The following is a 22,117-nucleotide window of genomic DNA, read 5'->3' as shown; positions in this document are numbered from 1 at the left end:
AAAAATCCCAATGGATTGAATAAAATGTGTTCATCAGAACGTTTTCGAACCTATCGGTCCATCATCAGTGAATTTGAAATACTTGCAAAATAGCCCCAGAATCAAACAAGGGTTGTGGTTATAAATCAATCTACATTGTGTTATAATAATATTGTAAAGGCTAAACGCCGATGTTCATGGATACAACCTCTGGGAACATGGCGATGCTCTACCCGAGGATCGTTGACCTAAGATGGTTGATTGGGTCCTCGGGTAGAGCATCACCATGTTCCCAGAGGTTATATCCATGAACATCGGCGTTTAGCCTTTACAATATTATTATAACACAATGTAGATTGATTTATAATCACAACCCTTGTTTGGTTCTGGGGCTATTTTGCAAGTATTTCAAATTCACTGATGATGGACCGATAAATTCGAAAACGTTATGATGAACACATTTTATTCAATCCATTGGGATTTTTAAAAATTTTAGTAAATATACCTTTTACATAGAAGTGGTTTTACTTCATGTTCCAGTTTGTTTAACTATAAGGTATACAGTCAACCCAGGGAACTACCCCTTTTAGTAGATATTTTATTATTTTACGCCCAAGGAAGACAAATCCAAAGACACAAAAATTATAATAAATAATACATTTACTAAAAAACACTAATATATTATTTTAATAGCTTATTTGCGCTGATACATAATTTGAAAATACGCTACGAGGACTGTGTCTGTATCTGTTCGGACGTACCTAATGACAATTCACGGTAACAAACAGACAAGGTAAAGCAATATATAAATAATAAATATACAATAAAATGTTTTAATAATACTCATCTTACTCCTGAGGAAGACAAATCCAAAGACACAAAAATTATAATAAATATATTTACTAAAAACACTAATATATTCTTTTCACACCTTTTCTTGCACTGATATATTTATACATAACTTAAAAGATTCAGCAACTAAACTCCATACTGTCTGTGTGCGCATGCGCGCAGTATTATGAATTTTTACTCTTAATCGCGCCTAAAGAAGTATAACTTCCAAAAAGTTTTGTTTGTCTTTCGTTTGGCCCCTAAAGACGATTAAAAATTCAAATTATACCAGCCAGCCCAAAACGCGTCGTGACGTCATCGGGTTATGGTTTACATTCTACACCAACAAAGTATGGGCCATTCCACGAATATACGTCTGTTCCAGACCATCGCGACAACGAATATTTTAGTGTGCAACAGAAGAAGTACGAAAGTAAATGACTAAAAATTATTCCAATAAACAAGAATGTAATTTGCAATTTAGTTTCGTACTTCTTATGTTGCACACTAAAATATTCGTTGTCGCGATGGTCTGGAACAGACGTATATTCGTGGAATGGCCCATAAACAAAATTGTACATAATTTTAAATTAAACATTATAAACGTCAGTAGAAAATACAGTTATGTGACGTTACAAGTGTTTTTGATCGTTTGAACTATTCATAGAAAACTTGTACTTTTACAAAATGGTTTTATTTTCCATAGTAAACTCTGCTTTCCTTTCCTTCAAAAACTGTATCAAACTCCAATCTCAACAAACTGGTATATATTATTACAATGACATACGATAAATTTCATTACAATATGAATAATATAAATATTTTTCCTTTATTCCGCGACGACGAGCTGGCCAAATACATAAGTATGTGGAGGTCAATAAACTCAAGAAGAAGAAGAATATACCTAAATATAACCATAAACGGAACCATATAGTTAAACTATGTAACGTCACAGGTCGTTTGAACTATTTTAAAATACAGAAGACTTTAAATTTGTACTTCTAAGTTATTATGAGTTTTTGAAGTGTGAAATTTTGGAAATCTCATTTTTATACAAAACTGAACATTATTATGTAATAAAAAAAAAATGTGCAAGTTCCCTATTGTTCACATTTAAAGGGTTTTTACTTAACACATTTTGGTGGCTCAAGCATGCTATTTTTTGTAAGTATGGCCTCTTGTTTTTTAAACCTCTGTCAACTTTTTAACTTTTTTCTCAATTAATTAGGTTATACTTAATTTTAGGGCTTTTAGAAACACTGATGATGGATTTCTTAATCCGGAAACGTTTTGTTTTAATGTGATCCTTATTTAGGGTATTTTAAAATATAAATTTTACAACAAATCTAGTATTTTTGTGATTTATGGTATACAGCCAGCTACAGGAAGTTTATTTTCCTCGTGGATTTTTTACTTTATTTATTATATCCCCTTTTTCTGTTCCAATAAACTGTTTATAGTTGATTTGTATTTTAGGTTGTTCCCAGGAAGAGAATCGAATGAAAATCATGGAAACGTTACATTCATCTCATGAAGAAAAAGATACAGGTCAACAATAAAAATATGATAGTTGCGACTGGACAACAATCTTACAAGTGTGAAATTTGTTTCAAGCAATTTACTCGAGCAGTCAGTTTAAAAAATCACTCAAGAATTCACACTGGAGAAAAGCCTTACAAGTGTGAAATGTGTTTGCAGCAATTTACTCTAGCAGGAAATTTAAAAAAGCACTTAAGAATTCACATTGGACAAATGCCTTACAAGTGCGATATTTGTTTCAAACAATTTAATCGATCAAATAATTTGAAAACACATTTGAGAGTGCACACTGGAGAGAAGCCTTACAAGTGTGAAATTTGTTTCAATCAATTTAGTCATGCATTCAGTTTGAAAATACACTTACAAAATCACACTGGAGAGAAGCCTTACAAGTGTGAAATCTGTTTTAAGCGATTTAATCAATCAAATAATTTGAAAAAACATTTGATAGTGCACACTGAAGAGAAGCCTTACAAGTGTGAAATTTGTTTCAATCAATTTAGTCATGCATTCAGTTTGAAAATACACTTACAAAATCACACTGGAGAGAAGCCTTACAAGTGTGAAATTTGTTTTAAGGGATTTAATCAAAGTAATGATTTGAAAACACATTTGAGAATACACACTGGAGAAAAGCCTTACAAGTGTGAAGTTTGTTTTCAGCAATTTACTCAAGCATCCAGTTTAAAAAAACACTTAAAAATTCACACTGGAGAATAGCCTTACAAGAGTGAAATCTGTTGAACACTTTCGCTGCACATGACTCCAATCGCAGTCAAAGTGGTCTTTTGCTAGGTGCGCATGACTCCGATTGGGGACAGTAACCCGTTGATTTTTAAGACGGTATATTTTACTTATTACGACGTCGACGTTAGTTATGTTTGTCATGGTGGGAGTGAGGGTTTAAGTGTCAAAATTTTACCCGTTCTTTGCTGTGGTAGTTTCATGATACAAAACAATTTCATGATACAAAAGTGTAAACAAACAAATTTGTGTTTAAAAATCTACAAAAACTTTCCACGAGATATAGTATCTCAAAAATTTCTATGGTCAATAAGGGACGAAAAAAGAGAAAGCGTTGCAAAACATGCTCCGAAAACAAAATTATAAAGCAGACAATAGACTAAGAGCTGCTATAGGTGAAATTTCTTAATCATTTTAGGCACGATGGGACCCTATAACTTAAATAGTAGAACCTAAAAGAAAAGGTTTGAACACTGTGCCGTCACTTTTCAGTGGCACATGCGTCGACAGTGGCGCATCAAAAGTTCCACTTATGGACGGGATACGTAAATTAAAAAATACCCTTCCTCACTACCGGAATTCAATTTTTTTCATTTATTTAAGGTCTTTGTGAATAAAACAAAAGATTCATCGTAATTTTAACCCACCACCCCCTTCCCCTGCCCCCACCATCAAAAACTTTATTTTTCGATTTTATTTTATTTTTTGGTGAGATACAATCATTTTTAAAATTTCAAAAAATTTACACGCATAGTTAAGGCTTTTATAAAACACGTCTATTATTTATAGACCTGTAGGTTGAGTGTACATAACCTCAAAAAATTTAAAAAAAATTTTTGGAAAAAATTATATAACTTTTTTTGGGGGGTAGCTCCAAATCTAATTCTTTCTTATTCTTGTGTATTTTATCAAACACTATATTTCTATTTTTTTTTTCAGATTTTTCTGTAACGCTGGTCACCTTCAAAAATCCAAAAAACTGTTTTTAAGGGGTTTGAACGTGTATCTCCCATTTTTAAATATTCTAAAGGACTCAGTTACTTCAAGTTACATATAACCTATAAAATCGAAATTGATTTGATATATTCATAGATATATAATACTCTAGATTGCGCCTTGCGATCTTAAAATGGGTGACGGTTGCGACAGAGATAAATGAGCCTATTTGGTCGGTAGTCTCTTTTTAATTTAAGGGGAATATCGACGACGTGAATATCCCACTTTATCGAGTAATATGTGTTGACAGTTGGAGCGGGTGGTGACGGGAAATGGTCTTTGGTCTTCGGACGTGGATAATCGTGGTTCGAATCCCATACCAACTTTACTTTTTTTATTTTTATTTAATCAATATTGCGTTTATTAGATATTTTTACATCTGAAAAATGGACCTAAGTAAATCTAGCAGATAATAAATGTATGTATAGTAAGTTAATATTGGAATACATAATTTGTGAACTGCATAGTAAAATAAAAGTCATTCGTTATTAATATAAATTCGTCCTTATTCGAATGATGTGAATGTTTGTTTTGCTTCTACTTTTTTAAAAAATTGTAACAATAGTTTCATAAATAAAAATAATGTCTAATTACTTATAATTGAATCGGTCATTTCAAAAACAGCAAAGTCCACAATTTTCAGAAACTAACTTTTTGAGAGGAATAGACTCCTTTAAGATAAACGTTGTGTGCAAAAACGACACCAGTCCAGTAAAAACATTAGGAACAAAACTACAATATAACTCTGAATTTTGATGTCATCCATTTCATCCATCTTTCGACTATACAGGGTGAGGCAAATAAAGGGCCTATTAGAAATATCTCGAGAACTAAAGGCAACAGAATCATGAAAATTGGAATAAAGGGGTTTTGAAGGATGATCTATTAAATGAAAATATTTTCATCTCTTTGCAACTTCCGGTTATACCGGAAGTTGCTTATAACTTCGCTTTTTTTTTAATGGGACACCCTGTATATTTTTACATTTTTAGATTCTCTTCGATGTCTCCTTTCTTAAAATATGATGTTTTGTAATATTATACAGGGTATTTTAAAAGATAATTACATTTTTTTATTAATTTCGTAGCAAAATTAACACCCTGTAGAATTGTAGTAGTTTGACATCGAAAACTCTACTTACGTTCAAATGATTTTTAATATACTCTACTATTGTTAAGAATCATTAGTATAGCTAAATTTTCAATTTTAGTATACAGGGTTAGTCGAAACTCAGAATGAGTATTTTCTGAGTTTTCTTAAATGGAACACCCTGTATTTTAGTATTGTAATGAAATGATATTTTATGGTACTTTTTTATTTCTTAAGCATTCCCTATACCTAACTGCTTTAATTTGTGCTTAATTGTTAATCGCACCAACAATCTTAACTACGTAGGTATTTTGATAGCTAAACCACAGTATATAGAGGTTCCACAGTAGAACCACTCTCCGAAAAATTGGAAGTAAAATCTTTCAACGCGCAGGGCGGCTGCGCATATTTCCTGGCCGCGCGAGAACCATTCTTCCATTGCTAGTCGAGTAGGAACGTACGGGTTAACAGTGCCGTATTTTGCTTAAATTGAGTTAGTTTTTTGAATAATTGTTGGTATTGTGAAGTTGAACATGAGTAAAGTTCGAAGTGGTATTAGTCGGTGTTCAGCGAAAATGTGCACGAACAATTCAAAAAATTGTAACTACAGTTTTTTCCGATTTCCCAAGGAAGCTGATAGGTACGTATATAATTTTGAATTTGCTTATTTAACCACCTTAACAGAATAGCATCATTAATATTGGAAATAGTAAAATGTTACGTGCAGTTTTTTAAATACTTATGATACAATAATTATGTTTACAAAGAGGAAATATTTTCTAAAGATTTTTTGATATTTATTATATGTTTATATATATAAATTCGGGTTCAAAACGTCCTCCGATGTTGTCCGATGCCTTGTTGCAATTTTCATCTTCTAATCCTCGTACACTCATTGATCGTCTTACTCCTTGTATCCACGTCGTTCTTGGCCTTGCTCTTTTCCTGATGTCTGTAGGTATACATTTCATAATTTTGGGAGTCTCTCCTCTCCCATTCTCTGAACATGTCCGTACCACGTTAATTGTTTCTTCTCAATGCATCTATGACCGTTTCCTGTAAATTAATTCTTCGCTTTACTTACTCATTTCTAACCCGGTCCAATCTCGATGTTATACTTGCTCTTCTTAGGATGTCCATCTCGGTAGCTTCTATTTTACTTTTTTGGTGTTCCTTTACTCTCAATGTTTCTGATCCCTATACCAATGTGCTCTTAATCATGGTGTTGTATATTCTCATTTTTCTTTGTTTCCCTATCTTGGTACTCCACAAAACTCCGTTCAATGATTTAATTATATCTCTAATTATCGTTCTTTCTTTATTTACTCTGCTCTTAATTTCTGCATCTTCCGTATCTTCTTTGCTGAAATTAATTCCCAAATACTTATATTTATCACAGCTAGATATTTTCTGATTATATTGTCCAATATCATATTAGTTGAATCTTCACCTAGGCATAAATATTGTGTTTTTTCTACATTCATCTGCATATTATATTATATATTTATGAAAGTTAATAATAGCCGGAAAATTTAGTGTTGTCTAAATAGTAAGTAAATTTAATTTATTTTCAGAGCACGAAATTGGGCAATGTTGTGCCAGAGAGAAGATTTGTTAAAGAAAAAAAAACTTAAATTCGAACAGATTATGCAGTGTGCATTTTGAAAATACTATGTTTTCAAATAAAACTCTGAACAGGTTATGTAAAAACGCAGTACCACGTTTATTTCCTTCAGTAGAAGAGAGTCCAAACCAACATTCAAATGTTGATCAAGGTGAGTTTATATGTTTGAAAGCTGCAATTTCCATGTAAACCCAAGAATCTTCTGCTATTTATATTGTTGACGTACAAATTTGTTGCATTGTAGTATTGCAATAAATTATAGCTTGTTTACTATGTAAACAACTTTACTATTTGTTATTCAAAACATATCAAACTTATTTTGAAACTATTTCTTGTGTCATGTTGTAGTTTATTAGTTTTTGGTGTAATAAACCACAAATTATGAAATTCAATATTATCAACATTAAAATCGGAATTGTTTGTGTGACCACATTATTCCTTCACTCAACTCATTTTAAATCCCCTCGAAATTAAAGGTAATTTTTGATCTGGAAATACCAAGCTGCCCCTTGCAATCTGTCTGCTCTATACAAAAATATTTAAGCGGAATTTTGACGTGGAAATACCATATATTGTCGAAATAAAAGACGGTATGCAACTTTCTAAGAAATTATAATCCATTTCCTGCTATTCTCTTTGCTATTTCTATTGTTGGAATACAAATTTGTTGGATTTGCATTTGTTAAATATTTTTGATTTCAAAATAACAAAAGGCTTCCTTGTACTTTAAAAAAATAATTCAGCTTGGTAATAAAAAGTTAAATGTTGTAGATTGTAGATATTTTATGTGTAATACGACACTTTCTTCATATAAGGCAACCTATAAACTTCTGTTGTAGATGATGAAAACAGTTTTGATCCAGTAAATGAGGAAGATGAGGAACAACGGGAAGAATTAGCTACCGTACTGCTAGGTGGAGAGGACGACAGCGAAGTTGTTCTACAAAAAAATCAACAAACTCAAACTTTGGAAAGTGTATCGACCTATAGCCCTAAAACAAAACAAGCTAAGAAAGACTATAAATGAATTGCAAAACAAGAATTTTCGATTAAAAAAAATTGCAAAAACTACAAGGTTCTGGTCGGAGATATTCAAACGAATACAATAGCTATTTGTATAACAAGGGAGGAAAGTGCTACTTTTCCTCCCGAGAATGAAGTTTACTGTAATAATTCAAGGGAGGAAAAGGCACTTTACTCCCATGTTATACATATGGTTTTTCCACCTTCCTCAAATAACAAGTCATTTTTTCATTTCTACTTAATTTATTTACGTAACTAACCAACAAAATTTATTAGAACTAAAACAAACAAGTAAACATTGTTAAATCAAAATAACAATTTACTGTTTTTTACCATTCTACAAAATACAGGGTGTTTTATAAATAAACGTTAAAATGTATAGATACTTACGTAATAGAAAATAGATATTGTACAGGGCGTCCATAAGTTGTATTTCATGAATGAAATACCATGACGTCACTTTTACTTTTCCTCCCTAGGGAGGAAAAAATTTTTCCTCCCTAGGGAGGAAAAGTACAACTTTGCTCCCTAAAATCAGGTTCGGAAAAGTATACTTTCGGTAGAGGTAGGTGGAAAAAACTTTTGTTTACAATTATATTTTAACGGTCCAAAACTGTATCGCTTCTTGGGAATTCATTAAAAAATTTTACGAACATGATAAACAATATCCTATACGTGCAGCGCCAAAATTGACCGAATCACATATATCTCCTAACAATTTTGAAAAAATGAAAGTGAAATATGCTTCTCAGATATTTAGTAACACTGTTGCTGCCGGTCTGCATCTGTATATTAGATTTAATGTATTCGTCGAGGAAGCAACAACAACCGAAACATTTATTAGGAACATTAATAATTTATTTGATATGCTCAATTCTTCTTCATTAAGAGGAGCAACTGAGTACGAAAGACCGTATAGAGGAACCGATACTCAGCAAGAATTTCTTAATACGTGTTTCCGATTGTTTAATAATTTACAGGTAATTAATTTTAAAGGTGAAAATGTAACACCAAGAATAAAATGTGTTAATGGTTGGAAAATAACCATTAATGGAGTGATTCATTTGTGGAATCTACTGCAGTCACACGGAATGGATTATTTTTTCACAAGGCGGATGAATCAAGATTGTCTAGAAAACTTTTTTGGTTCAATCAGGCAGCAAGGTGGCAATTGTGTTAACCCTACTCCGGTACAATTTACCGCAGCATTCAAAAGATATTTTTGTTTAGACACGATGCATTCCGGTACAGAAAATTGCGAAAGAGATGCCGGCGATATTTTGTTAAATTTAACCGATATATGTAAAACACTTTGGATGACCAAGAATATCAAACATCAGATAAATTACAGAAAAACTTCACAAGATATATATGTGGTTATTTAACAAAAAAGTGTCTTAGGAAACATGTTTGTCAAATCTGTGAAGCATATGGGAGAGAGTACGATGAACTAGACGATTCGTCTCTGTTTTGTTACGTTAAAGCCTACAGTGGTAATGAAACAAACGTTTTTGGCCGAGCCAAAATCTATATGCCGAGCCAAAATTTTGTGCAGTATGTTACAGATTTGGAAATTATTTTTCAAGAGAATTTTCAAAATTTTAGTCATTAACCGAAAATCTTACAAAACTACGTTAGTTTATTCGAAAAAATACCATATACGCATCCTTGCAGCAATTTTCCAAAGGGTTATCTCATTAGATTATATGCTAGAATAAGAATATATTACACATTAAAAACAATTACTAGAAATTTTAAAGTATCTAAGACAAAAGGACATAGGAAATTAATAATTTGGAAACATAATTAGCTTTAAAACTTGTTGTTTGTTTGGGTTTATATGACTGCGGACACTAAATCCATTCGCAAATTTTAAATTTTTTTTTACTTGTTAGTCATGTTTCGCATACAATTTTATCCGTAAACTAATACTAACATTAATTTCTAATAAATAATCCTTTTTATATTTTTTTGATAATTTAGTTAGTTAAGTAATTCATAATTTAGTTTTAAAATGTATTTTTTGATAATTACTTCTTCTATAATATTATATAATAAATTTTTCTGCAGCTCTATACTTAATTCAAGAGCTATTTTGCAATATATTGTTTAAGTTCCTCATTTTTTTAGGGGGAGAATAGGAATCACCCGGTACTCTCTCCAACTATTTGAAATATCTTCTGATAGCCATATTTGAATAAAAAATTTAATAGTGTTTTTTTTTATTTTGATATAAATTTGCCAACATAATATAAGGTATATTCCTATTCCTGGCGAAGTATTTTTCTTATTCTTAAGACTTATTTCTAATTCATACAAACTAAATGGCACTGAAAGTGGATAATATTGTGTAGTGGATAACACTGGACATAATTTTCTTAAAAACGCATCAACCAATTCTCCTTTGGTCACTGGATTTACTTGTGGTTTAAAAATGGATTTGACTAGACTATGTCCCGCAGACATCCTGACAATGCAGATGCTTTGTTGATCTGACTCCTCAGGTCCTTTACTGGGCCACAATTAACTTAAAAAAATAATTTTATTAACGTTTCGACTTCCAATTCGGACGTCGTTGTCAAAATACAAAATATTAATTTATTTTTGTATTTTGACAACGACGTTTGAATTGGAAGTCGAAACGTTAAAAAAATTATTTTTTCAAGTTAAATTGTGGCTTATTTCTCAATTAGAATAGTTGATATTCGTTTAATTCATTAAAAAAATTGTTGAAATTGTTAAAAATAAGAAAGACGAAGAGAAATTTTTTTATTTAAATTTGTGGCTAAAAATCACCACCATAAATTATAAAAGGCTTCTCGAGGCTATTAAAAAACTTTTTCCGTTCATTTACTGTGATTTTAAGATTTGGTTTTACTGTAAAACCATGTAAAACTTTAACATAATATATAGAATAAATGGTTAACTTTTTAGCAGTTTGAATTTTAATTGATAATATACTCTTGCACATTACGCGATTGATTTGATGAAAAGTAGGACTATTGCAAAATTTAATTAATTTTTTGCAGACTACAACTGAAACTAAACGAATAATGCAGAAAACACAAAAAATCTCCGATATAACCAAATTAACCTATGAAATGCCAATAGTGACAAAATTTCATAAATGTCAATAGTGTCAAAATTTCATAACAGTGGAGTAAACTTGCCTGCCGTTGGACGAATTACAAACAAGCGTTACGACGCGGTAAATTTGAATTACTCCTCCTGGTTAAAAACAGAGTATAGTAATGCCGTGAGAGCTTCGAGATTAACCTCCTTTTTATTTGACATTTATATGACGTGTACAATATATTAAAAACCATTGCGATATAAAACTTGCGCAATACCGTTGATATTTTAAATACCGTTGAAATATAAACATTGAATTGTAATATTGTTTTTCATTTATTAAACCCTTTAGTTTTGTAATATTAACATTTAGTAAGAACATCTGGACAGTTAAATATGGGAAACCGCATTTTTTATTTTAATAAATAATAATAGTAGTAGGCCCAGAAAGTTTTAGTACGGCTCTGTAAGGTTAACCAAAGGAGCGTGCGGCCTCCGCCTGCATTCACCACTGGTGAATTACCAATTTCGTACTTTGCCGGTATTACTTTCAGAGATCAAAGCGCCGACAGAGGAGTGATTTTACTGTGGAACCTCTATATACTGTGGCTAAAACATTATTGGTAATTTTAAGGACCACTCTGGATTAATATGTATTTATTTCTGAAAAATTATATGGGATTGAGTATTTTCACGGCCAACCTAATAAAATTTTACGTATTTTTTGGTGCAATTAATGTTTATCTTGAATCACCAATAACCCACAAATTAGAGCAGTTAGGTATAGGGAATGCTTAAGAAATAAAAAAGTTCTATAAAATATCATTTCATTAAAATACAAAAATACAGGGTGTTCTATTTAAGAAAACTCAGAAAATACTCATTCCGAGTTTCGACCAACCCTGTATACTAAAATTAAAAATTTAGCTATACTAATGATTCTTAACAATAGTAGAGTATATTAAAAATCATTTGAACGTAAGTAGAGTTTTCGATGTCAAACTACTACAATTCTACAGGGTGTTAATTTTGCTACGAAATTAATAAAAAAATGTAATTATCTTTTAAAGGGTCCGGTCCTGGTAAAGAGACAGTGAGGTCGATTTGAATCTGCTCCGCAATTTAGCTTCAAAATTACTGAGGTATTGCGAACAGATAAATCACCAAAGTCTTACAAAGTGTAAATAAGTCAATTAAGTAGTTTAGAGTGTAAACTAAACAAGAATTTTAAAAGTAAGATCCAACCATTATTAACCTAACCTAGTTTTAATAAAAATATATTTTAAATTACTAACAGTAAAACAATAATTATCATTAAGTTTTTTGGCACTGATAAGAAGTCACGGTCCGCTGGGGCGACTAGCCGTTGCTTCTTTCCGCAGTGTTAATGACTAATAGATAAATTCAAGTTTTTTGCACCTATCGAAAAATACAGAGTCGTAATATTATTGTTGATATAAATAAATAACCGATAATTAAACAATTTTTAAATAATTTTAAAAGTAAAATAAAAATTTAAAAATTAAATAATTAATAAATAAAATAATAATATTAATACATAGTAATAAGTAAATACAGAATTAGGTCTCTAAATAAAAACACAATAAGTGAGCATAGAAGCGAAACTGGAAGCGAGGTAGAAACAGACGAAGAAACTAAACGGAAGAGAACGGAAGGAAACGATGACAGTTTTGAAAGAAGTAAAAAAGCAAAGAGAACACAACAGAAAAATGAGCAGACAAAGATACAAATGCAGTCATGATTAGAATGATGAAAGAACTTATGGAGAAAAATGAAGAAGTGATAAATGAAATAAAACAAGTCAGGAAGGAACAAGCCGAAAACAATAAGCAATTAATGGAAATGAGGCAAGAGAATCAGAACTTGAAAAGAGAAGTAAAGCAACTACAGGAAAGAATCGAATACATAGAAAAATACAGTAAGAAGAAAAACCTGATAATATATCAGGATTAAAAATGGACACAAACGACGATAGAAACATTAGAGAAGAAATGGAAAATTTCCTAGTCAGAGAACTGCAAGTTAAACTGAAATTAAGGAACGCCACAAAAATTGGAGAGAATCTCTGTGTTATAGAAACGGAAACAATGACTGAAAAAATGGAGATATTGAAAAACAAGAGAAAGTTAAAAAACCATAACGAACGCATTTACATAAACAGTGACCTAACGATGAAAGAAAAAGAAATACAGAAACAATTAAGCAAGGTGGCGAAAGAAGAAAGAGAAAAAGGAAAAATGGCAAGAATTGGATACAAAAAGTTAATAGTAGACGGTAGAGAATGGAGATGGGATGAAGAGAAGGAGCAGCTATACGAAATAAAAAAAGGAGAAGCTGCACCAGGGGGGTCAAAAAAGTAAAAAATAATAATCAACATGAGAAAAATGGTAACGACATGGCTACAATAAGGACGATGAATTCGGAGAAAGGAAAAGAAAATAAGAAAGGAAATAAACAAATTGAAAATGTACTGAAAGTGGGCACATGGAATGTAAGAGGGACCTACGATGAAGGAGCATTAAGAAATTTAAGATAAAATACGAGAGAAATATAGAATCGAAATAATGGCCTTGCAAGAGACCAAGCAACTAGGAAGTGAGATAGTAAAAGTTGGGAAAAGTACCCTTTTTAAAAGCGGCGGGCCAAATAGATACCTGGGGACTGATTTTATAGTATCAGACAGAATAAGACGAGTAGTAACTGACTTCCAAGCAATATCAGAAAGACTGTGCTGTTTAAGATTTCACGGGAAGTATAGAAAAATTAGCATAATTAATGCACATGCTCCTACAGAAGAGAAAGACATGGAAACAAAAAATGAGTTCTATGAACAATTCGTTGAGCTAATTGGGAAAATACCAAAATATGATATAAAAATAATTGTGGAAGATATGAATGCGAAAGTAGGAAGAGAAGAAATTTATATGAATATAACAGGAGGTAAAAGCCTACATAAAGAAAGTAATGACAATGGCAAAAAACTAATAGAACTTTCAATGGAACATAACCTTAAGATACTAAGTACACAATTTGATCATAAAGATATACACAAAATAACCTGATCTCTCCTGATGGAAAAACGAGAAACCAAATAGACCATGTCCTCATTGAAAGAAAACACAACAAATCTGTGACTGATTGTAGAAGTTACAGAGGAGCAGACGCGGATAGCGACCATATATTGACAATAGTCAAACTTAAGCAAGAAATTCCCAAACTAACAAGAAAAGGAACACAACGGAAAAAATACCAATTAGAGCGACTCCAAGATATAACGAGGTAGCAAAAAGAACAGAGGAAGAGATAAACAAGAGATTGGAAAGAATCACGACCGGGAACCTAGAAGAGGAATGGGAACAAATACAAGCAGCTGTGATAGAAGCAGCAGACCTTAGCATTGGGAAAGCAGAAAAAGAAAATATAGAACAATGGTTTGATGAGGACTGCAAAAGAATTCTAGAGCAGAGAAACAACGCAAAAATGGAAAATATTAGAAATAACACAGAAAAAAGTAACGAGTATTATAAAGAAAAGAGAAGAGAAGCTAAGCGATTATGTAGGCAAAAGAAGAGAAAAGCAACTAGAAATAATAGAAGAAAACTATGTCCAAAAAGAAGTTAAAAATTGATGGATTCGACCGTTACTTGATGGAAGTTCATTTTATCTAACAATAAAACACTGAAAACGTTTGTTTTCTATACTTCCACAAAATTTATTATAACTAAGTGACTACAGCTGTTTCGGCGGAGTGCCTTTCTCAAGTGATATAGTTTACAATGTGTTTGCCTTTTTAAGTCTTCAACTGAAGAGGTTGAGGAGTGGGGAGCTGTTTGTCTCGAGTTGGTCATTCAGAATTATATCTGTATTTTTCAGTTTATCAATTTCCATAGATTCTAAAAAAGATAGCTTAAGGCCTTTATTTTGAATATGTAGAATTTGAAACTCTTCATTGAAAGAATGATTATGATCTAGAAGGTGAAGTGCGTATGTTGTAAGGTGAAGGTGCGCATTCAACAATAGAAAAACAGACACTTCTAGATAAACAATAAAAGCCGAAAGAGAAAGCAACTACAGAGTGGTGTGTACAAACTAACTTGTGATGACTGTCCGAAAACGTACATTGGTCAAACTGGCAGAACTTTTGACAAACGGATAGCAGAACACAAAAGGGCATTCAACAATAGAAAAACAGACACTTCTACATACGCACTTCACCTTCTAGATCATAATCATTCTTTCAATGAAGAGTTTCAAATTCTACATATTCAAAATAAAGGCCTTAAGCTATCTTTTTTAGAATCTATGGAAATTAATAAACTGAAAAATACAGATATAATTCTGAATGACCAACTCGAGACAAACAGCTCCCCACTCCTCAACCTCTTCAGTTGAAGACTTAAAAAGGCAAACACATTGTAAACTATATCACTTGAGAAAGGCACTCCGCCGAAACAGCTGTAGTCACTTAGTTATAATAAATTTTGTGGAAGTATAGAAAACAAACGTTTTCAGTGTTTTATTGTTAGAAGTTAAAAATTTTTAACTTCTGACGAGAACATCTTGTTCCTGACGAGAGCTTGACATGAGCTCGAAACACGTCGTGTAGAATATCGGTGGTGGTCGAAGTGAAATAAAATGCAATCGCCGTTTCCTTTCATATCACGGTTCTTCTCCGTTATTGACGAATGTGTAGCGAATAACGTGGCTTTGTAGACAAATCTGTGACACAAAGAGGTGTCTTTTGTCGTTCATCGTCTTTTATGAAGACTTTGAAATTTACATTTTCGCGTCCGCTACGGAAAAGATTTCTTCTGTATACCAGAGAAATCTTTTCATTTAATTCATATAGATGTCGTACCAAGTGTACTGAAGTCTGGTTATTTTATTATTACCAGAAAGGCCAAAAGCATTTTCTTACACCTCGACCATCCACCTAGATGTTCCTGACGAGAGCTTGACATGAGCTCGAAACACGTCGTGTATAATATCGGTGGTGGTCGAAGTGAAATAAAATGCAATCGCCGTTTCCTTTCATATCACGGTTCTTCTCCGTTATTGACGAATGTGTAGCGAATAACGTGGCTTTGTAGACAAATCTGTGACACAAAGAGGTGTCTTTTGTCGTTCATCGTCTTTTATGAAGACTTTGAAATTTACATTTTCGCGTCCGCTACGGAAAAGATTTCTTCTGTATACCAGAGAAATCTTTTCATTTAATTCATATATATATATATATATATATATATATATATATATATATATATATATATATATATATATATATATATATATATATATATATATATATATGTATATATATATATATATATAATTATCTTTTAAAATACCCTGTATAATATTACAAAACCTCATATTTTAAGAAAGAAGACATCGAAGAAAATCCAAAAATATAAAAATATACAGGGTGTCCCATTAAAAAAACTAAGTTATAAGCAACTTCCGGTATAACCGGACGTGGCAAAGAGATGAAAATATTTTCATTTAATAGATCATCCTTCAAAACCCCTTTATTCCAATTTTCATGATTCTGTTGCCTTTGGTGCTCGAGATATTTCTAATAGGCCAGTTATCTGCCTCACCCTATATAGTTAGTTTTCTTTGCTCTTCTGTAAAATTAGCAATATGTGACTCGTGTTGTTTTTGAAATGACCGATTCAATTAATAAATCGATGGTAAATTATGTTGATATTAATTATTGGTAATTTTTTACGAATATTTTTAACAATTACTTTATACTATTCTACCATTAACTTATTAAAAAAAAAATAACATTGGCTTTTATATTTTTAAAAATGTGTAGGTACCTACACAGTTTTTCTTATTTGTTATATATTTCTTTGCATAGATTTATTTTAGAGATGTAATAATATCTAATAAACGCAATATTGATTAAATTAAAAACAAAAAAAGTAAAGATTGGTATGGGATTCGAACCACGATTATCCACGTCCGAAGACGCAAAGACCAGTTCTCGTCGCCATCCGCTCGAACTGTCAAACCATTTAAATAAGACTCGATAGAGTAGGATAGTGACGTAGTCGATACTCCCCTTGAATTAGAAAGCGACTACCGACCTAATAGGCTCATTTATCTCTGTCGCAACCGTCACCCATTTTAAGATCGCAAGGCGCAATCTAGAGTATTATATATCTATGGTTTATCAGGGATATGGCATTCATCCATGGCTTCATACAATTTATTTGTTAGGACACTATCCTAGGCCGATTTAAAATCTACGAAAAGATGGTATGTGTCGATATTGAATTTATTGGTTTTTTCCAGTATTTGCCTTAGCACAAAGATCTGGTCTGTTGTTGATCGACCAGGCCTAAAACCACTTTGATATTCTCCAAGAAGCTCCTCTGAATGTGCACTTAGGCGACCATATAAGATACACGAAAATATTTTGTAAGCTGTATTAAGGAGGGTTATTCCCCTATAGTTTCTACATTCCAATTGCTCACCCTCTTTTTGTAGCGGGCAAACAATTCCAATACACCACTCTTCCCTGATTTGTTCCTCATTCAAGGCTCTCCCTATTATTTTATATATTTGATTAGCCAGAGAAGCACCTTCATAGAGTAATACTTTTAGAATTCTAGTAGAAGGAGGATGTACACCTGTGGGATGTGTTCTCATTCAACTTCTTTCTCAATAGAAAGCGTCAGTAACAGCAACATGCTACAGGAGAGCACTGCCAGTAGTTAGAGCATTAGGAGCTGCAGACATAATCGTCATTTGTGAAGTATTAACACCTTCTGACAAATTTGTACCTGATAATAATCGACAAGAACAAAATAAAGCTTTTTTAGAACAGTTAGAAAGCAGGTAAGTAGGTCTAATTCTGTAGAATTAAAAATAATTTTTGGTAGACGTTTTTTTTATATTTAGTATAATTTAAATGTTCAACTAGTGACGTTACTATTAGAGCCCAACAATCTATAGTTCTTCTTCAAATTTAGTAACAGGACCATTAATAGTCTGGTGTTAGAAGTCTTTAACTCCTATTCCTTCTGCTTTATGTACATATTTTTGAGCCAAGTTAGTGGACATATTCTGTAATATAACCCGCAACTTCTTCTTAGCATGCCATACACCAAAGTGCGTAGGCGACTATCTCATTACTAAGATTCTGTTCTTGGCGGCGTGATACAGCTCGCCTGTGTTGTGTATTCCTGTCCATTCCGTAATATTCCTTAACCAGGATAGTTGTTTGCGGCCGACTCCTCTCCTACCTTCGATCTTCCCTTGTAGGATTAATAACTGTGGTATTTCATATTTTTCTCCGTAATATGTGCCCAAGGTAACTAATCTTGCGTTTTTTAATTAATCTAAAGAGTTCTCTTTCCACGCCGGCTCTCTTGAGGACGTCATCGTTTCGAACTCTATCCACCCACAGTCTGCGCATCATTCTTTTCAATGGCCACATCCAAGGCTTCAAGTTTGTTGATTGATGTTCTTTTCAAAGTCCACGTTTCCATGCCATAAAGCAAGATGGACCTCCAACTAAGGTACCCTTTATGCGATCATACAAGTGCTTTGACTTGGGTATCATCTCACCATGATATCGAATGCACGAAAGAGAGTGAGAGAGAGAGAGAGAGAACAAAGGATTACAAAAAAACTTGTCATATAGGTTTAAAAACATCGTACATGCTTTGTGAACAATGGAACAGTGCAATGATAGTCCCCTGTTACACAGAAAAGGTGACATTACTAAATTGGAAAATTATAGATCCATCAGCCTCTTGTCAGATATGTACAAACTCTTTATGAATATCTTAACGAAGTGATTAACACCTAAACTTGATTTCTGTCACAGCCCAAAAACAGGCAGACTTCAGAGCATGATATGGCACAAATTACCATTGGCATATCACAAAGATAGAGTCTTCTTCTTCTTTTACTTCTTGGAGATCTTTTGATCTATTTAATTCCGAAGCTGCCTCTGGTTAATTTTCTGGGAGATAGATTGCCAACTATCCCTCCATCTTTTAGGTGGTCTTCCGGGGGGTCTTGAACCGGGCGGGTTGTTTTCTAGGGCAATTTTTGGGAGTCTATTCTCATCCATTCGTCTTGCATGGTTGTACCATATCCTCTTGCGCTGCCTTCCCCATCTTACAATATCTTGAATTTTGCATTGCTCTCTAATGTTTGTATTTCTTACTCTGTCTCTTCTTGTTTTACCCACTATTGTTCGTAGGGTTTTCATTTCGGCAACTATTAGCATCTGTTTCGTTTTGTTGGTGTCTTCGCGCACTTCTATGCCATATGTCATAATCGGTCGTATGCAAGTCTTGTAGATTCTAAAATAAATTCTAATTTTACTATCTGTGCGCATATACGGATTTGACCAGACTATCTCCCGCAGACATCCTGACAATGCAGATGCTTTGTTGATCTGACTCCTCAGGTCCTTTACTGGGTCGTGAGTGCTTGATATATCAATGCCCAGATATCTGAATTGCATGACCTGTTCTATGGGGTTGTTCTCAACCACTATCTTACATCTGAGCGGATCTTTTGCTACAAAGATATAGTACTGTTTTAACGTCCTGATCGTAGCAAGACCAGGGCAGTAAGCAACACCGCATTGCAGGAACGAGGGGAGGAATTCCTCGAACATCCCTTAGGATATTCAAAAAAAAAAAACGTCCACCGTTCCATCCACCAGAATGGTGCTCTGCCCGACTGCTCAGCCCTGGGTTCGTTCCCTGTTTATTCTTCCGTCACACCCATCCCAGAAAGGTACAGGAAATAAAAAGTTCACAAACTCATTTTATACACTATTTATTCAGATAAAAAAAAATTAACAAAAATCATTCTATTATGTACAGGCAACCAAATTAATTTTCTGAAACTGTGACCGCGACCCTGCTGGTCACCAATATAAAAGTTATAAAAATAAAAAAGGTACTCAGCTTTAAGTCCTCTTGTCGGAGTCCCACAGTTCTTATGGGAGGTCTCCAATCTCTGCAGAACTTTCTGTTGCTGTCGGTATTTGTGGGAATTCTAAGACTATCTTCTTGAAGCCATTCTTCTGATGCATCAGTAGATCAGTAGTTGGATTCAGGATACTGTGGGCTGTTGGGAGATGTCGCTGTCGCGTTCTGCTCTCCAAGATAGTTTTCTCCAGCTAAAGTTGCTTCCCCATGTAGTGTTCGCCTGCAGCTTTATTCCCAAGGAAGGGGCTAGAAAAATTCATACAAAGATCAGTTTTCTCCCAAAAGAAAAGCCTGGTCAGAAATAAAGCTGAGTATCGAAAGAAACACGATCTCAGCAAAATCTCTGATCACAGCATGGCATTATTAAAAATAAAAAGAAACAGAAAGAATTCTATCAATAAAATAACGAGCGATCGACAATTATTGGGATCAAAGCTAGCCGTGCAAAAAATTACGTATGTCTTGTTTTAATCTGAATTTATATCATTGGTTTATCAATTAATTTTGATTAACATTATAAAACATAAAAAATCAGTCAAAGCCTAACACATAACTCTAATCAGAAATAAAAAGAATTAACAAAATTATAAGTAACAATAATAAATAAAATCAAACAAACTACATAACCTAACTTTTCTTGTTAAGTTGACGTACACTGCAAGTTTGACGTAAACTGGAAAGTATATCTGAATTAAGAATAGACATGCACTGTATAGCTATCTCTGTCGTTCAAAGCCACCTATGGTGACAATAATTTTGGATCACACGTTATTATAACTATGTACAGGAAATAAAGTAATATATTATATACCAGAGAAAAAGAAATAAAATTAGAAAAGTTTTTAAGCTTTATTTCAAGGAGAAAGTATCTGCTGTGCAAAAGAAATCAGTAAAAAACTTAGGCTTAAAACTAAATAAATAGTCAAACTTACCCGTATATCTAACAGCCTACACACAAACACAATAATTTATCAGATATTGTCTCTCATTTACGTGGTAATGGAAAATGAGCCGGTATAAATTTGTATCGGTTTAAATACCTTAAAAGAATTGAAGAAATTAATTTGACGATAGTAGGGTCGCTTGTAGAAATATATAGTACGAGGGACAAATACCAAGCGGAGCTTGGTGTATCGTTCAATCGGCTGATTGAAACGTTACACTGTTTTAAATTCGCCGAAATAGTAGGTACAAGCAATATATTACTCGAACCACCTTAACAAGACGAAAATAAATATATACTTTCGGTTTTTATATCACTTCCGGTTAAAAAATTGTAACCGGAACTTCCAAAGTATAGTCGCAGAAATGGTACATGTGATATATCAATCATCCCGTATTGAAAAGTCAAGCTCGAATATTAAGTTCCGGTTTTGATATCATTTTCGGTTAAAAAGTTATGGCCGGAAGTTGGGCAAAAATGACTCAAAATATGTAAAATCGTAAATCAATCGATACAAACTTACACAGAGTGCAAATACTACTTTCGGTCACGTTGGGTGAAAACCTAGGGCTTACGAAGTCAAATTGCTTGTTTAACTATTTGATTATAAATATGAGAATTTGTATAATAACTGTTACATTTAAGACCTCTATTTTTGGCACATTTAGTGATTTTATTTATTTTTAGAAATGAAACTTTTGATGTAATCTTCAGAACGGGAATTGAATGCGAGTGTTCTAAAGAAGAACTGAGTATTTATCTTAAGACTGATGGTGCCTTTATATCAACGCTGCCACCTGTAATTGATTCTGACAGTTATGGAGTTTTTCGTAGATTTTTACTCTGTCTATATATAAATATGAGATACAAATTACAGGCAAAGTATTAAATTTTACTTCTATGGTTGAGTATACTTTTTGTTACTTAAGTAAAATTAAAACTGGTCCGAGACCAAACTTTTCTTCAATGTGTTGTTTCTGTTTTTACTAGATAATAGCAAAAGCACACTATGTTGTTTTACTCGTAATTCTTATTAACATTGAAGCACTTTGCCCTACTTCAATTGGTACTTTGGAACTGTTCAAATAATTCGTTCCCATCTCTATTTTTATTGACGCTCCAATACAGTGTGTTTTGTTGATATGGTCGTTTTTATGGGCATTTTTCAGTGCGTCAAAATGATAGAAAAAAAGGTAAGTCCGTGATAATATACATTTATAACATTTATTCTAACATGAGATTTTAGTTCAATCTGACAGTTGTCACATTTTATTTGCAATTTGGCATAAA

The 22,117-nt window shown here is 32.8% G+C and overlaps 2 protein-coding genes across 3 annotated transcripts in view; both read left to right on the top strand.

Moving 5' to 3' along the window:
* LOC114333209 (zinc finger protein 227-like) overlaps positions 1–22,117 on the top strand; it is a 150,832-nt gene that overhangs the window by 13,847 nt on the left and 114,868 nt on the right. The gene's annotated exons all lie outside the window — the stretch shown is intronic.
* LOC126889556 (reticulon-4-interacting protein 1, mitochondrial-like) overlaps positions 1–22,117 on the top strand; it is a 94,515-nt gene that overhangs the window by 69,500 nt on the left and 2,898 nt on the right. The window contains exon 7 of one of the 2 annotated variants that reach the window (XM_050657954.1): positions 21,515–21,731. The exons of the other annotated variant lie outside the window; for it this stretch is intronic. Within the exon in view, the coding sequence (XP_050513911.1) occupies positions 21,515–21,716 (202 nt within the window). The 3' untranslated portion in view covers positions 21,717–21,731. Of the gene's footprint in view, positions 1–21,514; positions 21,732–22,117 lie in introns of those variants that run through there. 2 annotated transcript variants of the gene reach the window in all.

Source organism: Diabrotica virgifera, chromosome 1 (genome assembly GCF_917563875.1).
Source record: "Diabrotica virgifera virgifera chromosome 1, PGI_DIABVI_V3a".
NCBI classification, from domain to species: Eukaryota; Metazoa; Arthropoda; class Insecta; order Coleoptera; family Chrysomelidae; genus Diabrotica; species Diabrotica virgifera.
The sequence above is the reverse complement of the archived record's forward strand: the minus strand, read 5'-3'. Positions and strand labels throughout refer to the sequence as shown.